The sequence below is a fragment of the Poromitra crassiceps genome (assembly GCF_964638095.1).
Source record: "Poromitra crassiceps genome assembly, chromosome: 9".
Classification (NCBI taxonomy): domain Eukaryota; kingdom Metazoa; phylum Chordata; class Actinopteri; order Beryciformes; family Melamphaidae; genus Poromitra; species Poromitra crassiceps.
The window spans coordinates 46,303,869-46,329,535 of NC_139630.1; the positions used below are offsets into that span (position 1 = coordinate 46,303,869).

The window sequence follows — 25,667 nt, forward strand, 5'->3', positions numbered from 1 at the left end:
TGACACACTGAATTACTATGTTGGAGACCTTATTTAAGACTTAGAATATAATTGTGACATTTTCCATCTTCTCAGGAGGAAAATCTCAAGTTGAGAGGAAAGATTCAAGTGGCTGATGAGATTTTGAAAAGCCTGGATGACTGTATTGGTGAATTGGAAGCCGGTATGTGACGAGGCTGTCCTGCTTATGATGCCAGCTATTGTCCTGCTTATGATACCAGCTATTGTGTGCCATTTGTTTAAAGACTCCTTAAAGTCAGGGTTTAAGATGTATATCAAATATGGCTTTTTCCCACCAAAAAAGGGTAAATGATCTAATCGATAAAATTACTTCACCTCCTTCTGCCTCATTAAAAAATCAAAAGCAACCAATCAGGGTTATCTAGAACAGTGGTTCTCAGGTTCGGTACGGGTACCACTGGTGGTATGCGGGACTCCCTCCCTCTCATACTTTAATATGGTGGTCATTTCTGAGGTGGTACTTGGTATAAAGGTTGAGAACCACTGATCTAGAACATAACTAGCCAATCACAGCATACAAACAAGGGGCCATATCTCACGCCCAAGTGCAAGGGAAAGTCTTTGCTGGTTTCTAGCACTTTTTTTTTTTTCTTTTTTTTTATATCACCACTGACTCGCTGAAACACGTCCTTTGATGTCCTGACCGACCAGTGGTCATTAAAGACAAAAAGGGAGATTTTGAGTGTTAGAAACTAGCAGACTTGCACTTTGGTGTAAGATATGGCCCAAGGGCTTTAACTGCTGAATACTGGACAGGGATTGACTCCACTATTTGTGATGTCATGAATGATGCTAGTTGACAATGGCCTTTTCAGTGAGCTCAGAGAAACTTTCCACTTTCAGCAGACTATTATGAAAACGGCCTTCGAATGTCACACTGCACACAGTGAAGCTCAAACATCCAACTGAAGGAACAAGAACACATTTTTGGCCTCAGGGGGGTCTTTAAATGTACGAGTAACACCCTGTGTCTTCTTCAGGGGGTCTTTAAATGTACGAGTAACACCCTGTGTCTTCTTCAGGGGGGTCTTTAAATGTACGAGTAACACCCTGTGTCTTCTTCAGGGGGGTCTTTAAATGTACGAGTAACACCCTGTGTCTTCTTCAGGGGGGTCTTTAAATGTACGAGTAACACCCTGTGTCTTCTTCAGGGGGTCTTTAAATGTACGAGTAACACCCTGTGTCTTCTTCAGGGGGGTCTTTAAATGTACGAGTAACACCCTGTGTCTTCTTCAGGGGGGTCTTTAAATGTACGAGTAACACCCTGTGTCTTCTTCAGGGGGGTCTTTAAATGTACGAGTAACACCCTGTGTCTTCTTCAGGGGGGTCTTTAAATGTACGAGTAACACCCTGTGTCTTCTTCAGGGGGGTCTTTAAATGTACGAGTAACACCCTGTGTCTTCTTCAGGGGGGTCTTTAAATGTACGATTAACACCCTGTGTCTTCTTCAGGGGGTCTTTAAATGTACGAGTAACACCCTGTGTCTTCTTCAGGGGGGTCTTTAAATGTACGAGTAACACCCTGTGTCTTCTTCAGGGGGGTCTTTAAATGTACGAGTAACACCCTGTGTCTTCTTCAGGGGGGTCTTTAAATGTACGAGTAACACCCTGTGTCTTCTTCAGGGGGGTCTTTAAATGTACGAGTAACACCCTGTGTCTTCTTCAGGGGGGTCTTTAAATGTACGAGTAACACCCTGTGTCTTCTTCAGGGGGTCTTTAAATGTACGAGTAACACCCTGTGTCTTCTTCAGGGGGGTCTTTAAATGTACGAGTAACACCCTGTGTCTTCTTCAGGGGGGTCTTTAAATGTACGAGTAACACCCTGGTTCTTCCCCCCCCTAGAACTCGCTGCAGTTGAAGGCACAGGTTTAGACGACAATCCACCAACTTTGAAATCCACACAGCTAGGTACATTTTGATACCATTTGATGTCTTTGCTTTAAATACTTCTTAAATTCCATAAATTAATGAGTTGTTTTTCAACAGCCTTGGAGAAGGTCACTCAGGTGTTGGCTGATAATGAAAGGTAAGTTGATAATATCATTGGTCATAACTTCAGACATTATCCTTTCATGTAAAGTTGAAGAGAAATGTACATGAACAAATTCACTATATGTAAAGTTTCTTGTCATTCTTTCCACAGACAGGTGTCTGAACTGCAGATGCAGCAGAAGGACAATTTGGACAAATCGGAAAAGCTCAGAACTGAAATTCAGGATCTTGAGAGCCACATCGACATGCTGCATTAGTCAGTTGTTTGATTTAATGGATTTTCAAATCTCACAACGCTATAACCGCATGTTAACTGATCTTATATTATCTTATAACCGTATATTAACTGATCTTATATTATCTTGTAACCGTATATTAACTGATCTTATATTATCTTATAACCGTTTATATAACTTTTTCTCAAAACATTTAGCCTACCTTCTTCGTCTTTGACCTCAAACAAAACCCATTACTCTGTGCACCTTTCTTTTGAGCTTTTGTCTTTACTAATTGTCCTTTTGCAAATCCTTCACTTCAGTGTCAATGAATGGAAGGTTGGGGAGAAGATGGACAACTGGGAAGTCTTCACCTTTCTCCATGAGTCCTTGCATCTAAAGTTGGTGTTTGAGGAATGTGCTGGTAAGTTTGTCATCTCATCTCCAGCAAACGGCAAGTCAACACTAAATAACTTGTTAACCTGCGTTCTATGTAGTGATTAGCATTAATCTTGTAATTAATGGACACTCTTATTTTTTCAAATAAGTCGTGTATCTTTCTAGGCACAGAAAATAGTTGTGCCATAATATTGCTTTCTATGATCTGAAACTTTTAATTAACTGCTTCTGACCACACCTCAATCAGTGATGTCAAGGCAGCAGTTTGTACATTGTGTACTAGCCAGAGACTGTGCTTCTTTATTTTATTTTAAACAGGGTATCCACATCTTGAAAAGTATTAAAAGTTGATAAATAATTTTAGGGGAAATTAAGGCCCTTAAAAAGTATTAAAAAGTCTTAATCACCATTGCAGAGGTATACAATTTTGTAGCTATTGTGCTGATGGTGTTAAATGGGCATATGATATCGTCTCATATCCATCGCAGACCTCTGGATTGAATCAATATCGTATCGTGGCAGATTTTGTGATATCAGCAAATATCATATCGTCGTCCAAAGAATCTATATAATATTGTATCGTGATGAAACTTGTGATCTACACGTCTATCGCTGATGTGACGAAAGTGGCGTTGAGGTCTTGAAAACGTTTTTAAAAGGTATTGAATTTAACTTCAGGATTCCTGCATATACACTGTTAAAGTTTAGTCCAAATAACTTAGTGACTTTTCTATGTTTTTTAAGGATATGATGCTGCTGATGCGTCTGAACAGAAAATATCAGACATCACTTTCAGACTTGACCTGAATGGTGACTTTGGTGAGAAGAAGAAAACAAAAAAGTACCATTTTATGTCCATGGCATTGTGCGAGATACATTCTCATCTTCTGGCTTTTCTGGCTTCCATGTGCTTAAGTGTATTTTGTGTGTTGGGATGTGTAGGTTCAAAATCGGACTCATCTCTGTTTCTCCTCCTGTCACCTGACAAAAACATCTGTTAATGTTAATAATGTTTATACCAGGTGCATTTTAATTTCTGATATTAATGTTTATACCAGGTGCATTTTAATATCTGATATTGTTTATACCAGGTCCATTTTAATATGGGATGCAAATGTAAGGCAGCCAAATCATATCTCAACAGTGTGGTTACATGCCAGGTGTAGCAGGCCTCTGTCTTCAGTGGGAATATGAAAATCTATAAAAACGAGAAGGGAGAGAATCAGGGTGGGAATTACATGGAGGCCATGGCTGCTGTTGCCCCTCCCACTGGCCGTGATGCGTGATGCCCTGAGATCCCTAAGGCCACCTTGGCAGTGCCCTGCTACCAGCCTGCTACTGTCGGTTGCTTTAAAAGCACCATGTAGTTTTATGTAGCCTGCCCTATGCAAAGGATGTGTAATTGGCTCATTTTAACACACATTTCAGAAAAATCTCTCTTCACGATGTCAATAGAGCAATGGCCTTTGTGCCCTAAAAAAAAACACGATGCTGAAGGCCAGATGGCCTTGTCCCTAAAATGACAACATTCCCACCCTGCAGAGAATCTTATTTTAGTTTGTGAAAATTTTGCATTTTGTTTTGTTTTTAAATAAATAGATGACAAGCCACCGACCCACGCCCACCTTGTCCACAAACTGCTGTCCCAGTACATCGAGGGACAAACCGCTTGGGTGGAGAAATATCCAACGAGGAAATTTGTTCCAAAGGTACACACTTCGGGTGGAAATAATAGAAGTTCATAGCAGCAGCAGCAGGCCATTTCTAAACATGGGGACAATGTACCAAAGCGTTGCATTGAGCTGTTCTCTCTCCTGTTGTGTCCAGCTACTGCATGACGTGGGCCTGGTGGTGAGTCGCTGTCGTCAGCTGGGAGACGAGCTGTGCCTGCTGAAGATGTTTGGCTCTATGAAGCTGGCTATCCTGGACCTCAGCTATGTGGACACGCAGTGAGACTCGTTCCTCACAAGATTTAGCTGCTGTGATCATACACAGCAGGTGACATCAAGTTTGGAAAAACCCAGCCACATTATATAATATCCTCTTGTCGTCCTATAGAATCCACATCGTCTTCAACAGTCTCAAGGCACTCCGCGTGTTTGAGTTTTCCGTGGCCTTCACTTGGACCTACCCCAGGTGTGTCCTTCAAGTGGAGAACTTCAACGATCGGATCGGAAACACAACGTAAGTATTAGGGATGCACGATATATCAGCAATCATATCGGTATCGGCAGATGTTAGTATTTTTTTTACATATCGGCATCGTTCCGATGTGGCAATGTTAATATCAGTTATCGGTATCAGCCAAAATGTTCCCATTGAGAGGAAACATTGTGATAAACCTGATTTATGGGCTTTTCCAAATGTTTTGGAAATAAAGAAATGCATGCATAGCTTTTTTAAATTCAGTGTTTACATGTGTTTTTCAGTATTTTTCTTTTTTCAATTATCATAGAAATGTGTTTTTATACAGATCATATCGACATCTGTAAATATCGGTTATCGGCCATACCAGCAATGTTAATATCGTATCGGCCAAAACTTTCACATCGGTGCATCCCTAGTAAGTATGACTCCTACTTAGGGATGGGCATTTTGAATCATTTTCCATAATCGAAATTCAGGAAAATTAACGATCAATTATCGATTGTCATGGCATAATAATAATCATATATATTTTTTTTTACTCTGGTCTGGTAATAACGTTGCGCGTTCCCGGCCAGCTATAATGGCGATGCCACTGTGTAGTAAGAATATCAGACACTAGTGCTGTGGCCAGGTAAACAAACATGTTACATGATGTAACCTAGGCTACTGTACTCACATTTTGAAAGTAGGACTCAGCTCACCGGCCGCGGCTTCCAGGCTTATAAACTTGTGACAAAAACCTCATCTGTCCTGATGGTCGAGTTCCATCCAGGCAGTTGCTCTGTCCGACACGTTGATATTATTAGCGTTATTTGCCACGAGATGTGTGTGAATTGATGGGCGTTGGCAGCTAAAGGCTAGCTGAGTCCATGCTGACTGCTGCTACTCTATAGTTCATAACGTTATAAACAAATAAAACGACTTGAATTAACTTAAACACGTGTACCGTTACTCACACTTTGTTGAAAATTAGGAGAGAAGTGTACGAAGTGTCATAGTTATAACTGCCTCACTGAGGTCTGCAGACCGCTGGGTGCGTTGTGTTCCCAGCGCATGCCGGTGTGAATTCCCCATGTTTAAAACTGTTTTGTTGGCACAAAGGCCCCTGCCCAGCCAGAAAACTAGAGACTATATTCAGCTCCACCTCACGTTAGACGGCTGTGCAATGGAGTGGGGCGAGGAGGAACGAATTCCACCCAAACCTAGTCCACAAAAAAACAATAATCGATAAAAATTCCATGTGATCGAATTCATTCCTCAACTATTGATTATCGGTTATTAACTCCTACAGAACAAAGTAACATTCAGGCTGTTAAAATCCAACAATGATTTTCAGGACCAGGTTCGGGGTATGCGTGATTGGAGTGAGGGAAACTACGTTGATGAGAATTACTGAACTAAATTCAGTGTTGACCACCACTACAGTTAGAAAACCACCTAGCTGGTTCCTTATGTTGCACAGCTCACCAGCCTCCAGTTGGTTGATGCTTGTGTAGGGATGGGAATCGAGAACCGGAACCGTTTTTAGAACCAGTTCCAAATTGTCCAATTACTCTGAATCGTACCCCTCCGAGGTTATACATTTTATCGATGCCGGCATGTCTGTCTGACAGTTGCACAAACTCATGCGTCAAACTACTCTGTGTCGCCGCTGCTGGAAACTTGCAAGGAGTCATGGTGGTGAGGAGGAAACGGTCCACAGCCTGGCTTCATTTCACAAAGAAAGACGACAACTGCTGCTGTAACATCTGTCAACAATGCACAGACAAGACAAACAGTGAAAAAGAAGTGATCCGCACACCTTTGGAGCTCCCGTTTGAAGGTTTATTTGATTTCAGCGTGACGTTTCGAGGCACACAGGCTCTTCCTCAGACGCTTTCTGATGTAACAGAGACACGCCATCTTTAAATACCCATACAACAATACACCATGTGACATAGTTCACCAGGTGTGAGTGATTCAACAATCAAGAGTAATTCAATAATCATTCAGGTAAATTTAGAAAATTACATATAAAGGCAAATAAATACAGCATATGTGAAGCATAAAGGTAAGCTAAACATATATGTATAGAAAGAGTACTAGAATAGTAGACAGTATAATGTAATACATTTACTAAATAGTTTCTAGTCCCCAAAAAAGGGCCCTACTACAAAAGCTCACATACTTTCCTCAAGTGTTGGAGGCATCCATCTATTTTACAAAATGTATAATTCAAGTTAAAATATAGGGATCAATATATAGGAATAGACCCACTTCAGAGACAGCACACTGCACATCAGAGACAGCACACTGCACATCAGAGACAGCACACTGCACATCAGAGAAAGGCGAGGTGCTACAGTTAGGTTCTGACAATGTAAACAATGTAAGCTCGCTGAAGGAGGCCCCCCACCCTCTACAAAAAAGGTCTGATATCTAATTCCTCATTTAGGCCTTTAGGGGCCAGAGTGCCCAATGTAAGAAACAAACATGCTCAGACACAGGAAAAGAAAACATACATAATATTATCAACATTCAACATAACATGATTACCAGCCGCATAAGGCAGAGGTTCTCAAATGTTTTTTAGCCAAGGACCTAGTGATGCACGGGTCACCCAGAACCCACCGGGTCCCGTGGGCTGGCCCGCCCCGCAGGCGGTCTAGGTTGGCAAATTATGAAAATATGGCGGGCAGGGCAGGAGAACGTGACAAAGCAACATTATTAAATTTAGAGCAGTGAAACACGCAGAGTAACCCTTTATTAAGACTTGAACTCTCTCACACGCGTAGCCTACACACAATCAGACAGCGAGTCTGAAGCCGACTACAGCAGTGCACCTGCTGCACTCTATAGCCTACATGGGCAAAATGCGGCCCCAGGGCCTGACCTGGCCCCTGGACCATCTCAATCCGGCCCCGGTCCTCAAAGAAAAACACAACAACCCCCAAAAACTCAATAAAAGGCAGAATTATGTTAATAAATCTCATCTGCTACAGCCATTGGATTTGTATCACTATTATATTGAGATTAACGAGAAATTACCAATCAACAGCGGGAGAAAGGGTTAAAAATAGGGAGACTCCCGTGAAAATCAGGTGTTGGCAGGTATGATCGCCAATGTGTGGCCTTTCACGTATTTGATGTATGTCAGTATGGCCCTCTGGAAAAAAATGTTGCCCACCCCTACTCTATAGCTTACATGGTGGAGTAAAGAAACGCTTCAAACGAGTTAGCCTATGTGCTCTCCAAACAAACATTTTAGAAGGATTATTTGCTGTAATTATTTGAAGTGTCCATAAAATGAATGCCACCGCATATTTTCTGTGTGGACTCAACTGTGATCTATTTGTCAACTTTACTGCAACGTGAGTAGGCTACATGACCAATTGAGAGCGCATGAGGTAATTAAAAGAATCAGGCAGCGAGTCTAAAGCCGTCTGCAGTGCACCTGCTGCACTCTATAGCCTACATGTTGGAGTAAAGAAACGCTTCAAATGAGGTAGTCTATGTGCTCTCAAAACAAACATTTTGGAAGGATTGCAGATAATAGCTGAGTTTGTAATGCCGATGAACAGAAAGAACTCAACGACATGAAAGCAGCCGCGCAACGCATCCAGAGCAGTAAAACTGTTGTCACGCACCGGCACGCATGTGTGTCTGTGTGAAAGCGAGGGGGAGGAGAGAGACAGAGTTTGGACACCTTGGAGAGCGCTGCTGCGCTCAGCGTGAGTCCGGACACATTCGGTTCGGCATTTTCAGATATTTTAAGGGGCCGGGCGGTGCGGTCTGGCTCCAATGACTGGTTGGGTTGGTGCAGGCGTTAGAAAACCCTGACCCGCGCATCACTACAAGGACCCGTTACAAGATAGAAAATATACCGGGCACCCCCTCATTCGGATTTGTGATTTTGGGCTAAGCTTAATTGTTTCCACGGTAACGTGCTTGACTTTTAAATTGATAGGTTTGTTAGATTAGAATGTAATCCATGAACCATTTTAAATTTAAAGCATAAAATATTTTTGTTGAACTATGAAGCTTTTGCAACAACAAAGGTTTTTATTTTTTATTTTGAATTGAATAATTGAATTGAATAAGCCTTTATTGTCTCCCTTGGGAGAAATTCTTTTTGGGCATCAAGAGAGAGACACTGAATTTATTTATTTATTATTTATTATTTTCCTGAAAATTTTTCGCGGACCCCCTGGCAAAGTGCCACGGACCCCCATTTGAGAACCACTGGCATAAGGTGCTTATGTGCTTGCGAGAGATGTTGTGCATGGGATCCCATGCAAGGGGCCCATGAGAAACCAGCCAGGCGAGTCACCAGTCACCCCTAACCTCATCCAGGTAGGCTAGAAACGGGTCCCAAATGGTCGAAAACTTTGTCAGTGAGTTGGTCCTCAGGAACCTACGCAAGTCTCTCCAGAGGTCATTACATGTCCGTCAGCCACAGTTGGAAAGAAGGTGAAGAGGAGGACTTCTATTCCTTCAGAATTAGTTTTTTTGCAACAGTTGTCCCCTGTGTCAGAGACTGTTGCACAGCTGAAGATGGCGAGTTCTGCTTCCGGCTGAAGGGTTATTTTGTAGGCCTTAGAGTAACAGTCAAAGGTTGAAATATGTTATATATCCTTTAAGAAAAGGAGCATTGTCATTTATTTTAACATGATCACATGTTGTTAGGCAGACATTCTACACTGTGTTCAGACTCGAGAGAAAATGATGAAGCAGCTGCGTTGATGCTGAAAACCCGTGGAGGCCTATTTTTTCCCCCACAAATTAAATTGATTTAGATCAAGAATCGATAAAGAATCGGCCCGATAAGCAGAACCGATGAAGGCATTAGTATCTTGTGTGACTTCTGCTGTACTGCCTGGTGGACGAGCACACTCGTTTCCCTGGTGCACGACTCCTTGGTGCAGGACTCCTTGGGCCCGGTGCCGAAACAGAACCTGCCACAATTTGGATGTGACTTAATGGTAGATAATGTTCATGTGTTTACAGGCTCCAGCAGATTGAGGAAGTATTTTCAGCGGTCACTCCAGCCAGAAAGTACTTCACCACCATTGTTGAGAGGATCCATGAAGTTCTCCTTGTCTGAGATGGTCCTCAAGCTACTCCTGCCACATTTGGGGTCATCGTTATGTTCTATGTTCCTATTATTACTTTGTTATTGTTTCTTCTTCATCTTTTTGAGTTTGAACGTTATTGTCCCTCAAGGGCAGGTTGTTTAGTAAGGCTTCTGCTGGTTTTTGTCCTGTTTAAATCACTTTTCTTATGTTCTAAATTTGAAATAAAAGCATTGTTCCTACTCTTTTGTCATTTCCTTTGACATTTTCTCATTTTAGCGTTTTAAAAATAAATGTTTTATAACGCATTAATAGCAATAACTACATATCACTAATCAGCACTCATTCAATTATTTCAGATTTCACAAGGGGGTAATATAAGTTTTATAGCAGAACGGTATTGCTTTGAGTAAGGTATTTCAAAATAAGAGTCCTGCTTGTACTCTAATGTTATGAGAGTGTTTCACATGTTAAATCTCGCCTTTGTGATAATTAACATCCACATAGTCTTGTCCTGGAATGTGATTTGTTGACTTTACTAAGACTACTGAAATTACTACCCTATATATATATCTCTCTTTGTATGACTGACAGCTCTCTCAGATCAAAAGTTATGAATATTTCAATCTGTTATGTCAAAGTAAAACACGAGAAAAATTGGTTCAAGCATTCCACAACAGTATTTTCTACAGTGGCATTCCACCAAAGCCATGAAAATAAATACGTTCCCTTTTTTATGAAAAATAATTATTCACCATCATCCACTTCTGTGTGTTCATGTATGACAGCACGTGAGAGTGTGTCTGCGATCAGCAGCTCTACCTGGCGTGTAGGTGACATTTAAATCATAACGGAACGCTGTAGCTGAAGTAACATTCGCTGTAACCTGGCAGGAGCTGCTCCTAACGGCTTTCTCATGTTTTCCAATGGCTTGTGGTCAGATTGAACATTAACCCTCACACCGTACACATACTGATAGAACCGCGTGACAGAGAAAATTATAGCCAAAAGTTATTTCTCAATTTGTGCATGGTTCTTTTCGGCATCTTTCAGCGCCCTGGATGCGTAGGCTATCGGGTGGCCCTCCTGTAAAAGATGCCCCCAGGCCATCTTTTGACGCATCAGCTTGTATGGTGAGCTGTTTCTTTGGATCAAAGTACTTGAGCACAGGAGCGTTTGTGAGAGCTTCCTTCAGTTTCTTGACTGCATCATCATGTTCATGATGCCATTGCCACTCATATCCTTCCGTAGCAGCTCTCTCAGTGATGCTGTTAAGGTGGCCTCGCCAGGGATATATGGTGCCAGATACCTTATCATGCAAAGCATTCGCAGTAGTCCCGCTTTGTCAGTAGGTGATGGCATCTCAGTGATGGCTTTGATCTTTGCATCATCTGCTTTGACTCCTTCAACAGTGACAATGGGCCCATATATTTTACACTGCTCGTGCGATTTGGATATTTCATTTGGCCATATTGCAATTAATATATATTCATTGTTCAGCCCTAGATAGAGCACTATAACAAACACCATTGTTCCTGCTATATTCCTAGATGCTTGGTTTGTAATCTATAAATCTGCATTTTAAGTCATTTGTAAGGTCAATATTGGCATTTTGTGCTATATATAGCTGGCTTCATGATGCATTCCATTTTTTTTTTTTTACATTTTCCTTTGAGAAAATGTGTTAATGTTGAATTTATTATTTTACCCGTTTGTGATCTCCATTCTTCCCTAAACATTGCTTCAACACAACGCACCATATTCTCTATGATAGTTTTCCATAGGAAAGTATTTGACCTACAATGAATAACATCATTACACACACTAGAGTGTGTCTGCGTGCTTGATGAACTTAAATTTAAACCTTTGAGACATTTTAATGCCAAGAAGGCTGAAACATAACACAGCCAACTGGTCTGATTTGGGGGGGGGGGACCCAATGCAATTTCATTTGAATTGCTCCAATACTAATTTGAAGATTTAACAAGCTTTTTTAAGAACTGTAATAAGTCCCTGTTGTGTTTGCATTATCCAAGATTACAAAAAACAGCAAAACTTTATTTAATTTTGATCACCACATAATAAAAAGGCAATGATGTAGGCTACATTAGTACACACTTCTTTGTTTAGTAATGACTCAACTACGGCCGCAAGCCTGCAACTAACAATTATTTTCATAATCGATTAATCTGTTGATTATTTTCTCAATTAATCGATTCATCGTTTGGTCTATAAAATGTCAGAAAATGATAGCAAATGACAATCAGTGTTTCCCAAAGCCCAAGATGACGCCCTCAAATGTCTTGTTTTGTCTACAACTCAAAGATAATATCAGCTTACTGCCATACAGGAGTAAAGAAACCAGAAAATATTCACATTTAAGAAGCTGGAATGAGAGAATTTTGACCTTTTCTCTTAAAATTGTACTCAAAACGATTAATCGATTATCAAAATAGTTGTCGATACATTTTCTGTCGATCGACTAATCGATTAATCGTTGCAGCTCTAGACTCAACTTGTATTTTAAATTAAGAAAATATTATATTCATATTTATTATAGTAAGAGGGCCTCCGCTTCCTCCAGAGCCTTTTCCATTTCGGCAACCTCTAGGGAAAAGTTGTCCCTTTCCTGGGTCAAAGTGTCCCTCGTTTCAGTTAGGTCTTCCATTGATGTTTGGATCTCCTGAAGAGGAGTAAAGAGGAATTTAAAACAAACTCCATCACCCAAAACAAATGGCAACAACGTGATTACTATTATACTTTGTGTGTGTGTGTGGGGGGGGGGGGGACCAAACATGTCTACTATTGTAAAACTCCAGAAATATTCACTCGACATCGTTACTTTTGTTTTCGCCGCTCAGCTGTATAGACGGTTTTCACGGAATGGTCAGTCCTGCACTTGAATGTTTTTTTTTTCTTTTATGTCCATAGCAAACACTGCAACAGGAAGTGAGCGGGGGTTCAATTTAGAATGTTTTTGTTGTCAAGTTAAAACCGTCTATACTTTCCCCCCCCGTTCTACCTCTCTCAGATAACCACATGGGGGCGATGTTGTAATTCATTTGTACTCCAGTGGAAACAGACGCCATTGGTGCTGCTGTGTATTGTGTGCATTGTCTGCCTCCACTTTTGTGTGCGTGTTTGATCCTCTGTGTGTGCATGTGCATACATACATTAGACATGCAGCCTACTGTATAGGGTGTTTGCCTGGGCTTTGTTGCATGCACACGCGTGTAAATTCTCCAAGTGATGCTGGAGTCTGGTGAACTCCCACACGTGTGACCATGTAAGTGCCAGCAACACGTGTACCGGTATGTATGTATGAGCTGTTTCCATGTATGTGGGTGCTGTGTAGGGGGCGCTGTGTAGGGGCTTGGGGCCGGGGGGTATATGGATTATCTTGCCCTGGGTCGTATTCAGGGAGCCCAGCCAAGCGTGAGGCGGAGAGGAGAAAGGGGGCATTGTTGTGGTCCAGATGAGTGTCAGAGGTGCCTCAGAAAATAGATTCACTCATGGGGGGTTTAACAGAAACACCACCGCGACCCCTCAGACTATGACCGGACTTGAGCCCTTTTTACAATAGTGGAAGGATTAAATGTATCAATTCACATGGTCCTGGCATTTGATATGGTTTCTACTGGAAGGTGTGACTGGTGTTGTATCAATCAACACAGACATGCTGGACAAGAATAGACCAGAAAACATGGGTTTAAACAGACATGATATGACCGAAGCAGACCTGCTGAACGGCAGTATCAAGTTCTTGCTTAGTTGTTTTTATCTACTTGGAGAGATGGGTGGAGTTGATCAATTCACGTTTGTCAGTTTCTGGGACTTATTTCATTTGGCACATGACAAAACGAAGTAATTAGTACAAAAATACGAAGAATTATTTGGAAATAATATGACCTCCCTCCCTCTCTCGCTTTCTCACACACACACACACACACACACACACACAGGCTGACATCGGGTTTGTCTCTGCAGAATGCTTCCAGACAACTCACCATCACCAGTGGTCGTAGCCATATAGACAAAGTGCATCGCAGTGTTTCCCCTCTATGATTTAGTCCAAAGTAAATGGGAGCATAAAACAGCTCTGTGTCACTATGGGAGAGTTATGAGCCCATGTCTCACATGGTGCCTATAGGCCCACGGGACCCTCAGGAGACCAGGGGCTTGCCGTTATGTGGCTCCCCCCACCCCCCCCTTCCCAGCCAGAACTGTGGCCCTATTTATGGACTGTCCTCCTGGGTGAGCATGGGCCTCTGATTTATGGGCCTCCATCTGGTGCTGTGGGTGCGTTGTTATCGATCCGCAGGATGTGGAGTTCAGGACGGGGTCCCTGTGCTGGGATGATCACGGGTCTCCATGGGGGAAGATCACAGGGAGCAGCGTGTGGATGGTGGGTGGGATGGAGTCTGGCTCTTAAAGTACGTGTTGTGTGTGTTTATGTTGATGGACACTGGTGTGAATAGGGTCAAGCAATTTAAGGTGAGTCAAGGGTGAAGAGATACACAGGACAGGCGATCAAAAAGATGTTTATAGGATGTTTATGCAAAGTGACCTGTGAAAATGTGAACAACAAGACTGTTCACAGAGATTTGAAGGTGGGGTAGGAACAAGATAATATGGCATCCGGGTAGCGGTAGATTTATTTACCAACAGCCCCCGTGTTACCTCCGGCTTGGTTGGGCGTCCATACCACTGAGCTATATGTCGATGGTCCATACAGGCACAATTGGCCGTGTCTGCGAGTGGGAAGCCGGATTAAGGGTATGTGTCCTCTTCGCTGCACTAGCGCCTACTTTGGAGGTAATCTAGGCACATTCCTTATGGAGGACACATGATATAGCCCTGTGGCATTTGTATGTTTTACAGTGAGAGTGTGTGGACCTTTATACACTGAATCTTGGTCCAAGGACCAGACCAACTGCTGTATCCTTTCTCTTTGGAACGATGAATATGCAGATTGGAGACATTTGAGAAATGTTTTATGTATGAAGGTGATGGAACAAACACAATGTGTCCTTGGGTCCGAAGTGTCCTAAGAGGCAGAATGGGGCCATTTCTACCTTAGGGGTTTTGTAACGCGACACGGTGGCTCAGTGGTTATCATTGTTGCCTCACAGCAAGAAGGTCTCAGGTTCAAACCCAGGTCTGTCTCAGGTCCTTTCTGTGTGGAGTTTGCATGTTCTTCCCGTGTTCATGTGGGTTTCCTCCCACCACAAAGACATGTATGTTGAGGGTAATCCTGTCAGTGCCCCTGACCAAGGCAATGGCAAATGAACTGGAGTTGGTCCATGGGCGCTGCACTGCAGCTGCCCATCTGCTCCTAGCTTTAGGAAGGTTCCTATAGACAAGGATGGGTGAAATGCAGAGGATGCATTTCCCCACGTGGACAATATGATAACTTAAAGTTAGAAATATGAGAGGTATTTGTGTTTTAACTGTCATTTCTCTTTCCATTGTCAGCCACTCTGGACACAAGTATTAAAATGTCAAGTGCATGTGAAAGAAGAACGACTCAGAGCTAATGCCTTTTTAGTAACGTAACATTTAGCTGAGGAAAGTGGAAGAAAAGCCACGTTCCACCATGAGCCCTTAGATCTGGATCTGTTTCCCCGTGACTTCCCTCTTTCTGGTAAACGGGCGGGATTCCCGACCCCTTCCCTCCAGGGGAGTACAAGTGTATGAAGAGCTAATGTTCCAAGAAAAAGAGAGAGACCTCCCCGGCCTTCATGTGATGCCAGAGAAGTTCTTCTCCACGTTCAGAGAGAGACAATATTGTGAAGCCAACACTAGTTTGAGAGAATAGTGTGTTGCGCAATAATAGGCTACAGTACCTACTTATTAGGAAACTATATATAGCCGTCACTGTCAGGTGAGAAGTTCTTTCTCCCATGAGTGATATCTGCCCTGGTTTACCTGGAATAACAGGCACAGAATGTGGGAAATGTGATTCATAATTCCTTTTGGCACCCGTTTCAAAATGACTCATAGGAATACTATGGTATCACTTCATTGTATTGATTGCATGCTATTGCATAGGCAGGGCCTTGGGGCTGTTTCTGACTATGCGACCTGACCAGTGGACCCGAGCGGGAAGATCACTGCAAACAGAAGCGATCTAGATCGAAGGCCTTGGAACACAAAACAGGGAGTCCCCTATTGAAATGACGGAGATGTAATCCGAGGTGGGACGCATGGAGCTGACCTCCTGGTGACTCGTGCCCATTATGAATGCTAATGTGTCCAGAATGTCTGTCAAGTGAAACGCTTGGCCCTGTTGCTGATAAACGATACATATGACATTGATCTGCTGGCTGGGCCCAGAGTGCTTCATTGTTGGGTGTCCGTTGCACCTGATGGAGATGCCTGCCAGCCCTGCTCTCCCTTAACAGAGCTGGAATTGTTTTATTTGCCTTCCACATTCTTGGGCCTGCGATTGAGGAACACTCATCGGACCTTCACCCCCCCCCCCCCACACACACACACACACACACACAGTGAAGCGCTACGCTTGGCTAGTAGCAGCGCCAACACACACTACGAGCATGTGGGAACGTGGCCTTTTCAGGAACCCCCCGCCCCCAAAGTGAAACCACATTGACTCCAAGCACAGAGGCGAGCATGAGAATCCTGTCAAATTAAAATCTTGGCTTACCTGAACCAGACGTCTACAATGCAGCACATAGATCTCGTAAAAACGTGGTGAGTTTTTTTGGGGCGTGGTTGCACAACAAAGAGTGATGGCATTGTTGTAGCCTACATATGAGTGATTAAGCAATGTGAAGTATTTGTGATTGTGGTGCGAGACGGAGGAACTCAAATTCCCCCTTCCCACGAGTTGGGTTCTTCCCATCATTAAATCACAACCTCATGTATCCACTGGCTGATAAACCTCTTGTATTCCAGCGGCCATGTTTTCCCTCTTTTATTTTGGGACACTTCCTGCCGCGCTGCCAGGACCTCATTCACTCTTATCCAGGCTGGGAAACAGGGTTTCAGACACCGGGGAAATCTGCTGCGCCTCTGCTCCTCTCACAGCTAATTAGTGTGTGAACTAATTGCCTGGCTAACTTTAGCTAAAGTGACAGCCTAGTTCCATCTGTCCGCTCTCTATAAAGTGTGTTGATGGAGAGGGAGCTAGCCTGCCGGTGACACCCTGGCTCCTTTTAGAATGTTCTAGCGAGAACTTTAGCCTTGGGAGCCTGTTCATGCTTTTACTGATTTTTTGTTAATTTGGCAATACACTGAACAGAGAGTTCGCAATCACAACCCAAAATATCCACTTCTGATTTGATCTCAAGATGATATATCATAAGTTTTGAAACATGATGTCCTTTGAAACACCGTCATAACTCTCATTTATGAAATGACAGACTCCTTTCCTTCTGATGTGTCTGCACACTGTCTGGTGTTGTTGTATTCTTCATTTCAATGCCCTCATTCTATCAAAGCACCTTCAGTCTCCCTACAATCATCTGCTTGGTTGCACTGCACTTTTCCGCTCCAAAGGTAATTTAGATATTTGTAGATACTTTTCTAACCGTGTAGTCTCTATTTATAGATACTTTCCTAACCGTGTAGTCTCTATTTATAGATACTTTTCTAACCGTGTTGTCTGGTCTCACAGCAAATCATTAATAAGATTACATGCTGCAGTGCAGTGCAGAGAAACACTTGTCAGCCACCAGACACTTCAGATTGAAAGGTTTCGCACACTTTCTTGATAGTGAAATGGCCTTTTTAAAACCTTTAAACACTAGTTCCTTTGTGGCAGATGAAATCAGAGTTTGTCTGAGGAGAAGCAGAGGCTCCGGGGCGGTTCGTGACCTAGACTCCCCCCCCTTCCTAGCGATCCCTCTCTCCTGGCTGGGGCTGATGAGGAAGGCAGACCCCGTGTCCCCCCTTTGCCCAATGCTGAGAGGATCTTGACAGCCAGAGTGTGGATGCATGAGTGTGTTTGTGTGACGTGTTGGGAGGCTGGGTGGAGGTCCTCCCTCTGAATCAAATGCGATGTCATGCAACAGGAAGAACAGATGACAGCAGAGAGAGATGAGAAAGATTGAGCGAGGTAGTGAACTTGAGAGTCGGAAGTAAGAGGTCGCGAGGTCTCTCGGTAGCGCCGGATTTCTCGGATTTCTGGGAAACTGAATAGCAGGTAGGTCGTCATGAGGGGGCGGCAGGCCTGCGTGAAAAAGTGAGTACAGCGTTCAGCTTCTAACGTCCATAAAGTGAACATATACCGGTGTCAGTCACAAGAGAGGCGGAACTGGCACCCGGTCGAGAGGTTTCCACGCCAGGTGTGAATTGAAATGATCTATGCAGGGCTGATCTGAGGTCAGAGGGCAGGGGGGAGGCTGCTGCTGGACATTGAACCCACTGAGCAAAGGAAAGGAGGAATGCTGTAGAACATTACAGAGAGAAAATGGAAAGAGACAATTCAGAACATGGCTTTAATTACCTGCGCCAAGGAAGAATATGTTTATTTTCTGTGCCATTTGTCTGTCTGTCTGTCTGTCCGTCCATCTGTCTGTCTGCTTGTTTGCAGGATTACAGATTACGCTGCATACTGCACGAAGTCAAATTTCTCGTATGTATATCTCGGATTACTTACTGTGGCTAGTAAAGTGAACCTGAATCTGAATCTGAAGAACTACTGGGCTGATTTTCATGAAACTTTGTGGAAGGGTCTAGCATGGGCCAAGGAAGAGCCCATCACATTTTTGATTCCGATGTGACTCATGAAATTTGCATATCCCAGCGCTCTCCGAGTGCACTTCTAGTTTCTAAAGGGTTCTTGCCCATATATTTTGTGTTATGAATTCAGAGCGAAAATGTATCTAATCTCAAACTACTTTCTCTCATTTCCCCTGGCAATACTATAGATAGCACTGTCATTTATCATCATATTAATTGAAATGATTGTACAGCAAGTCTGAACTGCAGCCTTAAGAGAACAGTTCTTCAAATGAGGCCTCCAGTGTGGATCGTCGTGTCATTGCAGCCAGATGAGTTACCCAGGTGACATCATCATGTCCGGACAGCTTCTCAGCAGCAGGTAATGATGTAAGGCGAATCGGTAAGGAAAGAAAGAGGACAGGGAGACATGGTGCGTTTCCCCCCTGGGAGGTGACAGAAGATCTGTGGAGAAGACGCTGCTCTCCACGCTGAAGTTCTGCATTGAAGTGACGGATGATCAAACAGTGAGTGGAGCAGCAGCCCCCACAGGTGTGTCTGCTCGGCACTCCTCTTTCACTGACTTTTACATCACACTGAGAGGTCATGTTTCCTCCTCCCAGCGATCGTTAAACTTTAATCTGATCTAATATCTGACAGCCACTTGATCACCCTCCCCATTATTTCAAACATAATCAGATTGTTAACAGTTGTTGGTTATGTAAGTGTGGCAAAGTGTGGTATTAAATGTGCTTTTAAATATAAATGAAAAATACTCGTACATAGGGAGGGTTAAACTGTAAATAGTGGATTTAAAAAGCAGTTTTTCTATTTGGTCACCTTGCGTGTGGGAGGATCATGCTCCCCCCCAGTTCCCCTCCCCTTGAACAGGCACCCTGACCGACCAGAGGAGACAGGCACTAGTGCAGCGACGAGGACACAGAGCCTTAATCCGGCTTCCCACCTGTGCAGACACGGCCAATTGTGCCTGTATAGACGCCTGACCAAGCCGGAGGCAACACGGGGGCTCGAACCTGCGACTGAAGCTTTCGCAACTGCTGAGCTGAAGAGAGAAAAAAATCATTGTTAATCAATGAGTGGCCAACTCCGTAAAATAACAAAGTGTATCCTTGGAGTGTTTTCCAACGATTGTGTATGGGTCCATGGCAGTGATGACAGAGGCGAGGTGGGTTCTTCCTGTGCTGATCAGATAGCAGCTCTCCATCTCTCTGTTCCACTGAGTGTGAAACACACACATAGGGGACGAGCCCGGCTTCACACACCTGTGATCATGAAGAAAAACATTGTGTAACTTAGATGTAATCATTTCTAAGATAGTAAATCACATGTCTTTTTAGGCATTTTGCCTTTATTAGATAGGACGGTAGGCAGGGAGAGAGAGAGAGGGGATGCTATGCTGCAAGGGACCACACCACGGGTCCGATTCGAACCCTGGTCGGCCCGGCGAAGGAATATAAGCCCATGTGGTACGCGTGCTACCAGGTGAGCCACCGGAACGCCCAAATCACAGAGCATTGAAGAAAATCAGTGACCTGTTGATTTTCCAAGCAATCAAGATCAAGATTTTGTTGTTGTTCCTAAGCAACGCCTGCGCACACTAGCCGACACGGGGCGTGGCAATGACCGTGACCAATCACAAAAAGGCGCTTACCATCCAAACGGATTCACGCAACACCACAAAACTTTGTAGACAGGATGGCAGAGGTATGCACTCTACCAAGTGTCCTCTCTAGTAATTCATTTCGCAATGATATGAAGATGAACTGTCATATTCACTCTTGATCAATCAATTGAATATAGTTTCATTTTGTTATTCCATCATGCCTTTCCATATTAGATATTGTAGCATTGTCAGGAAGCAGGCGAGAGTCAGGATCTAGTTACCACCTTTATTCTGTTTCACACACAGGTTCCAGGGCTACTGTCAGCCGTAGCCCACGCCAACACAAACCCCACAACACACACCGGAACCCCGCTATCTCTCCTAGCTTCTCCGCTCTCCCCAAACACAGCCGTCTCCCTCAGGCTCCACACACCAACTCCCCGAGCTGTCCCCCGCTCTCACAGCTCCCCTCCCCCCAGCCAATCACAGGTGAATCCCTCTCTCACCCCCCCACTGGCTAAATGTCGCCTTCACAGACCCCCCGTAACTCCCCATGCACAGAACAGTACAACACACAACAGCAGTTGTGTGTTGTACTTCCCCCGCACATCAAAGCTTCTGGCCCCCCAGAAGCACACAAGTCCCTCTCCCCCCCAGTGGGGTCACTCCTCCGCCGGGTGACTCTCCTCAGCCCCCCCCTGTGTCCCACAGTCATCACACGCACTGCAGTAGTTCCACACATCCTCCTTGTGTTTGCCCCAGTAGTGTCCCCCACAAACACGGCGGAGCGTCTCCTCAGGCCCGCGATGCCCGAGACAGCCGAGGCCCTTGTGCGCCCACCGCAGTACCAGCCCTCGGAGGGAGCTGGGTACAACCGTCTGGAACCCTCTTTTCTCCCCCCTCCCCAAAACTCCATCTTCACTCAGACGCAGCTTCGCAAACATATCCCACAGTCCTTTCGTGGCACCGGAAAATGTGTGAATCTCCTCCACAGGGGGCCGGCGTCCGGCCACCACCCACGTGTACACCGGACCGATATCCGCGTCCTCCGCCTGCCTGCGTTTCCACTCCTCCGCTTCGACCGACCAGATGGCCATGTCGTCCTCGCCCGCCAGGTCCACATCTGAACACTCCCCCTCTTTCTCCGCCTCTCGCCCACGCTCGTCCTCCTGTCCCCCTCCCCCAGGGGGCGGCGTGTTCAGGACAGCAGGGAGAACACAAACGGCCGCGACCACCACCTCGGCTTCCCGTACAGCAACCGTGGGGGGCGTAGCGCAGCTCGGCTGTGCCGGTCCCTCCGGCGTTAGTAGCGACACCTGCTCACCTGGAAATATGAGCGTCGCTCTCCCGATCCTAACGACGTTCTCTTCCCCCCGGCTTTCCACACTCTCCCCAACCCGTGTCTCTTCCCTGACCTCCACTGTCTCAGTGCAGTCTCTGGCCAAATGTCCAGGCCTCTTACACGACCAGCAGAGTCTCACCTGCCAGCCGCCTGCACGTCTCTCCTCTCCCGCCGTCCTCTGCTCCCCGACAGCCTCCGGACACCCCCTGGCGAGATGCCCGAAGGCTCCGCACGACCAGCAGACACCTGGCCGTCCCCAGTATCGTTGCTCCGCGTACCCCGTCTGTCCCCCGGAACCGCTGCGGCACCACCTCGCCACGTGGCCCGGTTCTCCACAGGTCCAACACACTCTTTGCGGCTCCTCCGTCCGCTTCTCTCCGCGCTGCGTGACTTCCCGTAGTAGCTCCATAAGCCCCTCTGCCCAGGCAGGCGTCGCCTCCAACAGCCGTCTGATCTCCTGCATCAAGCGGGCCTCCACACCGGCAAGTACCGCGCTGAGCTCCTGCTTCAGGCGGCCCTCCATGCTAGCAAGCACCGAGCTAAACTCCGGGGTCGGTAGCTCCTTTTCCCCCCCGTCCACCGACAGGCGTTCTTCTAGGCGCACCATTCCACGTGGCCCTTGTAGCAGCTAGCACACAAACAGCTAACCGCTAACGCCAGGTCGCGCTCGAGCCTTCCAGTCGTTAGTTTTTCTTCTGACACCAGTGTAGCATTGTCAGGAAGCAGGCGAGAGTCAGGATCTAGTTACCACCTTTATTCTGTTTCACACACAGGTTCCAGGGCTACTGTCAGCCGTAGCCCACGCCAACACAAACCCCACAACACACACCGGAACCCCGCTATCTCTCCTAGCTTCTCCGCTCTCCCCAAACACAGCCGTCTCCCTCAGGCTCCACACACCAACTCCCCGAGCTGTCCCCCGCTCTCACAGCTCCCCTCCCCCCAGCCAATCACAGGTGAATCCCTCTCTCACCCCCCCACTGGCTAAATGTCGCCTTCACAGACCCCCCGTAACTCCCCATGCACAGAACAGTACAACACACAACAGCAGCACACAAACCCAACCCGTTACAATATATTAGATTCATACCAGATATAGTCAACATCAAATACTTGGCGCCTTATTAAATCAACTACTTTCTTAAGCATCTCAAACATCTTGGCCCATTACCAGCTCGCTTGTGCGCTGAACGTACAAAAGCCCTCAGTCCTTTCCCACCATATCAGCATACATTACGAGGGTGCCACATGGGCCGTGATCAGAGATGGCATTACACCCCCTCCGAGGCATTTCCTGTGGCGTTTCCTGCTCTCCTCATGACTTCATGTGCTAATGTCCATTCATCCTGGCAAACCCTCCACAGCTCTTTCTGTCTCAGGCTCTCATATCACAAAGGCGCTCTCTCTCAGACAGACGGCTCTCGCTCTAAAAGCAGCTCGCACCCGGGCGCCCACTATTTCACAGCCGATGCTGGAGATAAGCTTTCTTGTGTGTGTGTGTGTGTGTGTGTGTGTGTGTGTGTGTGTGTGAGTGAATGAGAGAGAGAGAGAGAGAGAGAGAGAGACCTACAGTATATCCAGGAAAGCCCTGGGAACAGTCTGGGTAACTGTATTACCAATGAGCTGAATTGGTGTCAAAAATGTCTGTAAGAACAATTCAGCGAGTGCTAATCCGAATGGATAGTGCAGTCAAAGACACAAGGCCATAGGCAGAGGCTAAGCACAGTGTTTGAGCCTGGGAGCGTCTATCCCTACGAGCATGGCCTACATACCCAGAATGCCTTGCGGCCCGAAGAAAGCCGGGCTCCCGTCGGGCTGGCGGCAAACAGAGGAAACGCCATGACAACTCTTCAAACATGTTTGATATTGCATTTTTTTAAGGATGTTGGTTGTATGGTTATGGTTAGGCAAGAACAACTTGGTTCAGGTTAGGTTTAGGGTTTTCTTATTTAACCACGACCAAAACCCAAACCCTAACCAAATTGTTTTACATGCCTAACCCAAAATAACCAATCTTTGGGACATAATTCAACATTTTCAAATAAGAAAAAAGTTTGTTAAAAATACATGTGCTTTAACCAGGATTTGAACCACAGTCCTTAGAATAGAAGACAAACACCTAAGCCATCAAGCCACAAGCCAACCACATTGTCAGCTAAACAGTTTTCTTATTTAACCATGACCTAACCCTAACCTTAACCAAATTGTTCTTGCTGAACCCTAACCATAGTCTCAGGTGGTCAGACCCAGACGTCTGAATCGCAATTCAAATTTCCGGGTTCCGCAATCAGGAAGCCTGTGGCGAAATCTGATTGGCAGGGCTATTACGGGAGTCTGGCATGCCGTCCGTGGTTGGTCAATTCATATGTCTGTCACACCTCTTTTTTTTTGTCTTGGGGTGTATCGTATCTACGGCTGGCTACTGCGAGACTACCCTACTCATAACAACCAACATCCTTCAAATAAAAATTAAAATGCAATGAAACATGTTTGAGGAGTTGTCATGGCGATTCCTCTGTTCCCTGTCATCCCGACAGGAGCTCGGCCTTCTTCGGGTCGCAAGGTATTCTGGCCTCCTGGGTATGTAGGCCACGTTCGTAGGGATGAACGCTCCCATTTGAGTCGGTATGCATGTCATGGCGTTGTTGTGTCGGCGCGGCTTGATGAATGATACACAGCGACCGACAGTGTGTATGGCTTAAAATGGAACTCGCAGTAAATCTCCTTTCTGTCCTGCTCTTTGTTATTAGGAGAACATGGCCGAGCTCGTTTTAGGCCTCTCATCTCTCATATTGCCCTTTTGACACGACAAACGCCAGACATGCTTTATCTCCTGGCGTGACTTGATTCAGCCGGCGGTCCCCGCCATGTCAGTCCTCGCCATGTCGCCTCTTCTCCTCCATAGTCTGTCACGGATAAGTGGTCCCCTAACCACAACCACCCCGCCACAACTACACCAGTCAGCATTGTTGCACACACACACACACACACACACACACACACACACACACACACACACACACACACACACACACACACACACACACACACACACACACACACACACACACACACACACACACACACACACAGAGTTGCATCGTGAGCACATCTCTAAGAGAGACTGCATGCACATTACCCCCCTCTCTCCCTGTCTCTTCTTCTCTCTCGAAAGGAAAACCAGTCATAACTGATAATGGTTACCCTCATTCCTTTATAGACTTTAACAAGCTCACACACGCACATGCACATGCACATGCACACACACACACACACACACACACACACACACACACACACAGCAAGGTGTTTCCTCAACAGATTGGTGTCAATCTGCTGATTCATTGCCTATTGGCAGGCTATGGGACTGGAGTTGGGCATGATGTCATGCGTGTCCTCTTACTTCCAATAATACCTTCTTCCATTTCAGCCAGGTGACAGCATGGCAGCATGCCTTGATGACATCATCAATGATGAGAGGATGAAGTTGTACTGCTATATATAGAACCAGCTTCCTTAGCCTGTATAGAATGTAAGTACTGCTATATATACAGTAGAACCAGCTTCCTCAGCCTGTATAGAATGTAAGTACTGCTATATATAGAACCAGCTTCCTCAGCCTGTATAGAATGTAAGTACTGCTATATATAGAACCAGCTTCCTTAGCCTGTATAGAATGTAAGTACTGCTATATATACAGTAGAACCAGCTTCTTCAGCCTGTATCCACCTTATTTTTGAATGCCCCACTGTAAAAAATAATTGTGGGTACAAGGTCCGGTTTAACGTAACTTATTGTTGCAGCTTGCCATTTCCTTTGTTATACTCGCCTGCAGACCCAAATTATAAACAGGAAACTGGAGGACGTTATAAAAGTTATAAATATAGTCACGTTATAAACAACTAACCAACGCTGGGGGTCCGTATGGAAACAGTGTTACTCGAAATGGTTAAAAGTTAAATCAATTTGGTCATTCAGTGGCATTTTACTGCCATGTAAAATAACTATTACGCTAGCCGCTAGCATTAGATTAGCCACAGTAGCCGACTACCCACAATGTATTACGTTATCCCAGCACCCGAACGACACGGCTGTAGAGCAGAATGGCTCTGCTGTAAAATCCTCATAGACGTTTTCTTTGTCAAGTTAAAACTATAGACTGTAAAACAGTCTATTACACCGGAAGCGGAA

At 45.1% G+C, this 25,667-nt stretch overlaps 1 protein-coding gene across 1 annotated transcript in view; it reads left to right on the plus strand.

Moving 5' to 3' along the window:
• LOC310782346 (outer kinetochore KNL1 complex subunit KNL1-like) overlaps window positions 1-10,067 on the plus strand; it is a gene marked incomplete at its 5' end in the record, with an annotated part of 25,333 nt that extends 15,266 nt beyond the window's left edge. Inside the window, 10 exons of the mRNA XM_083643011.1 lie at window positions 76-163; window positions 1,863-1,928; window positions 2,007-2,046; window positions 2,164-2,268; window positions 2,551-2,651; window positions 3,371-3,445; window positions 4,226-4,335; window positions 4,454-4,575; window positions 4,685-4,810; window positions 9,761-10,067. Of these exons, the coding sequence (XP_083499137.1) occupies window positions 76-163; window positions 1,863-1,928; window positions 2,007-2,046; window positions 2,164-2,268; window positions 2,551-2,651; window positions 3,371-3,445; window positions 4,226-4,335; window positions 4,454-4,575; window positions 4,685-4,810; window positions 9,761-9,857 (930 nt within the window). The 3' untranslated portion in view covers window positions 9,858-10,067. The remainder of the gene's footprint in view (window positions 1-75; window positions 164-1,862; window positions 1,929-2,006; window positions 2,047-2,163; window positions 2,269-2,550; window positions 2,652-3,370; window positions 3,446-4,225; window positions 4,336-4,453; window positions 4,576-4,684; window positions 4,811-9,760) is intronic.
• Between the last annotated feature and the right edge of the window lie 15,600 nt (window positions 10,068-25,667).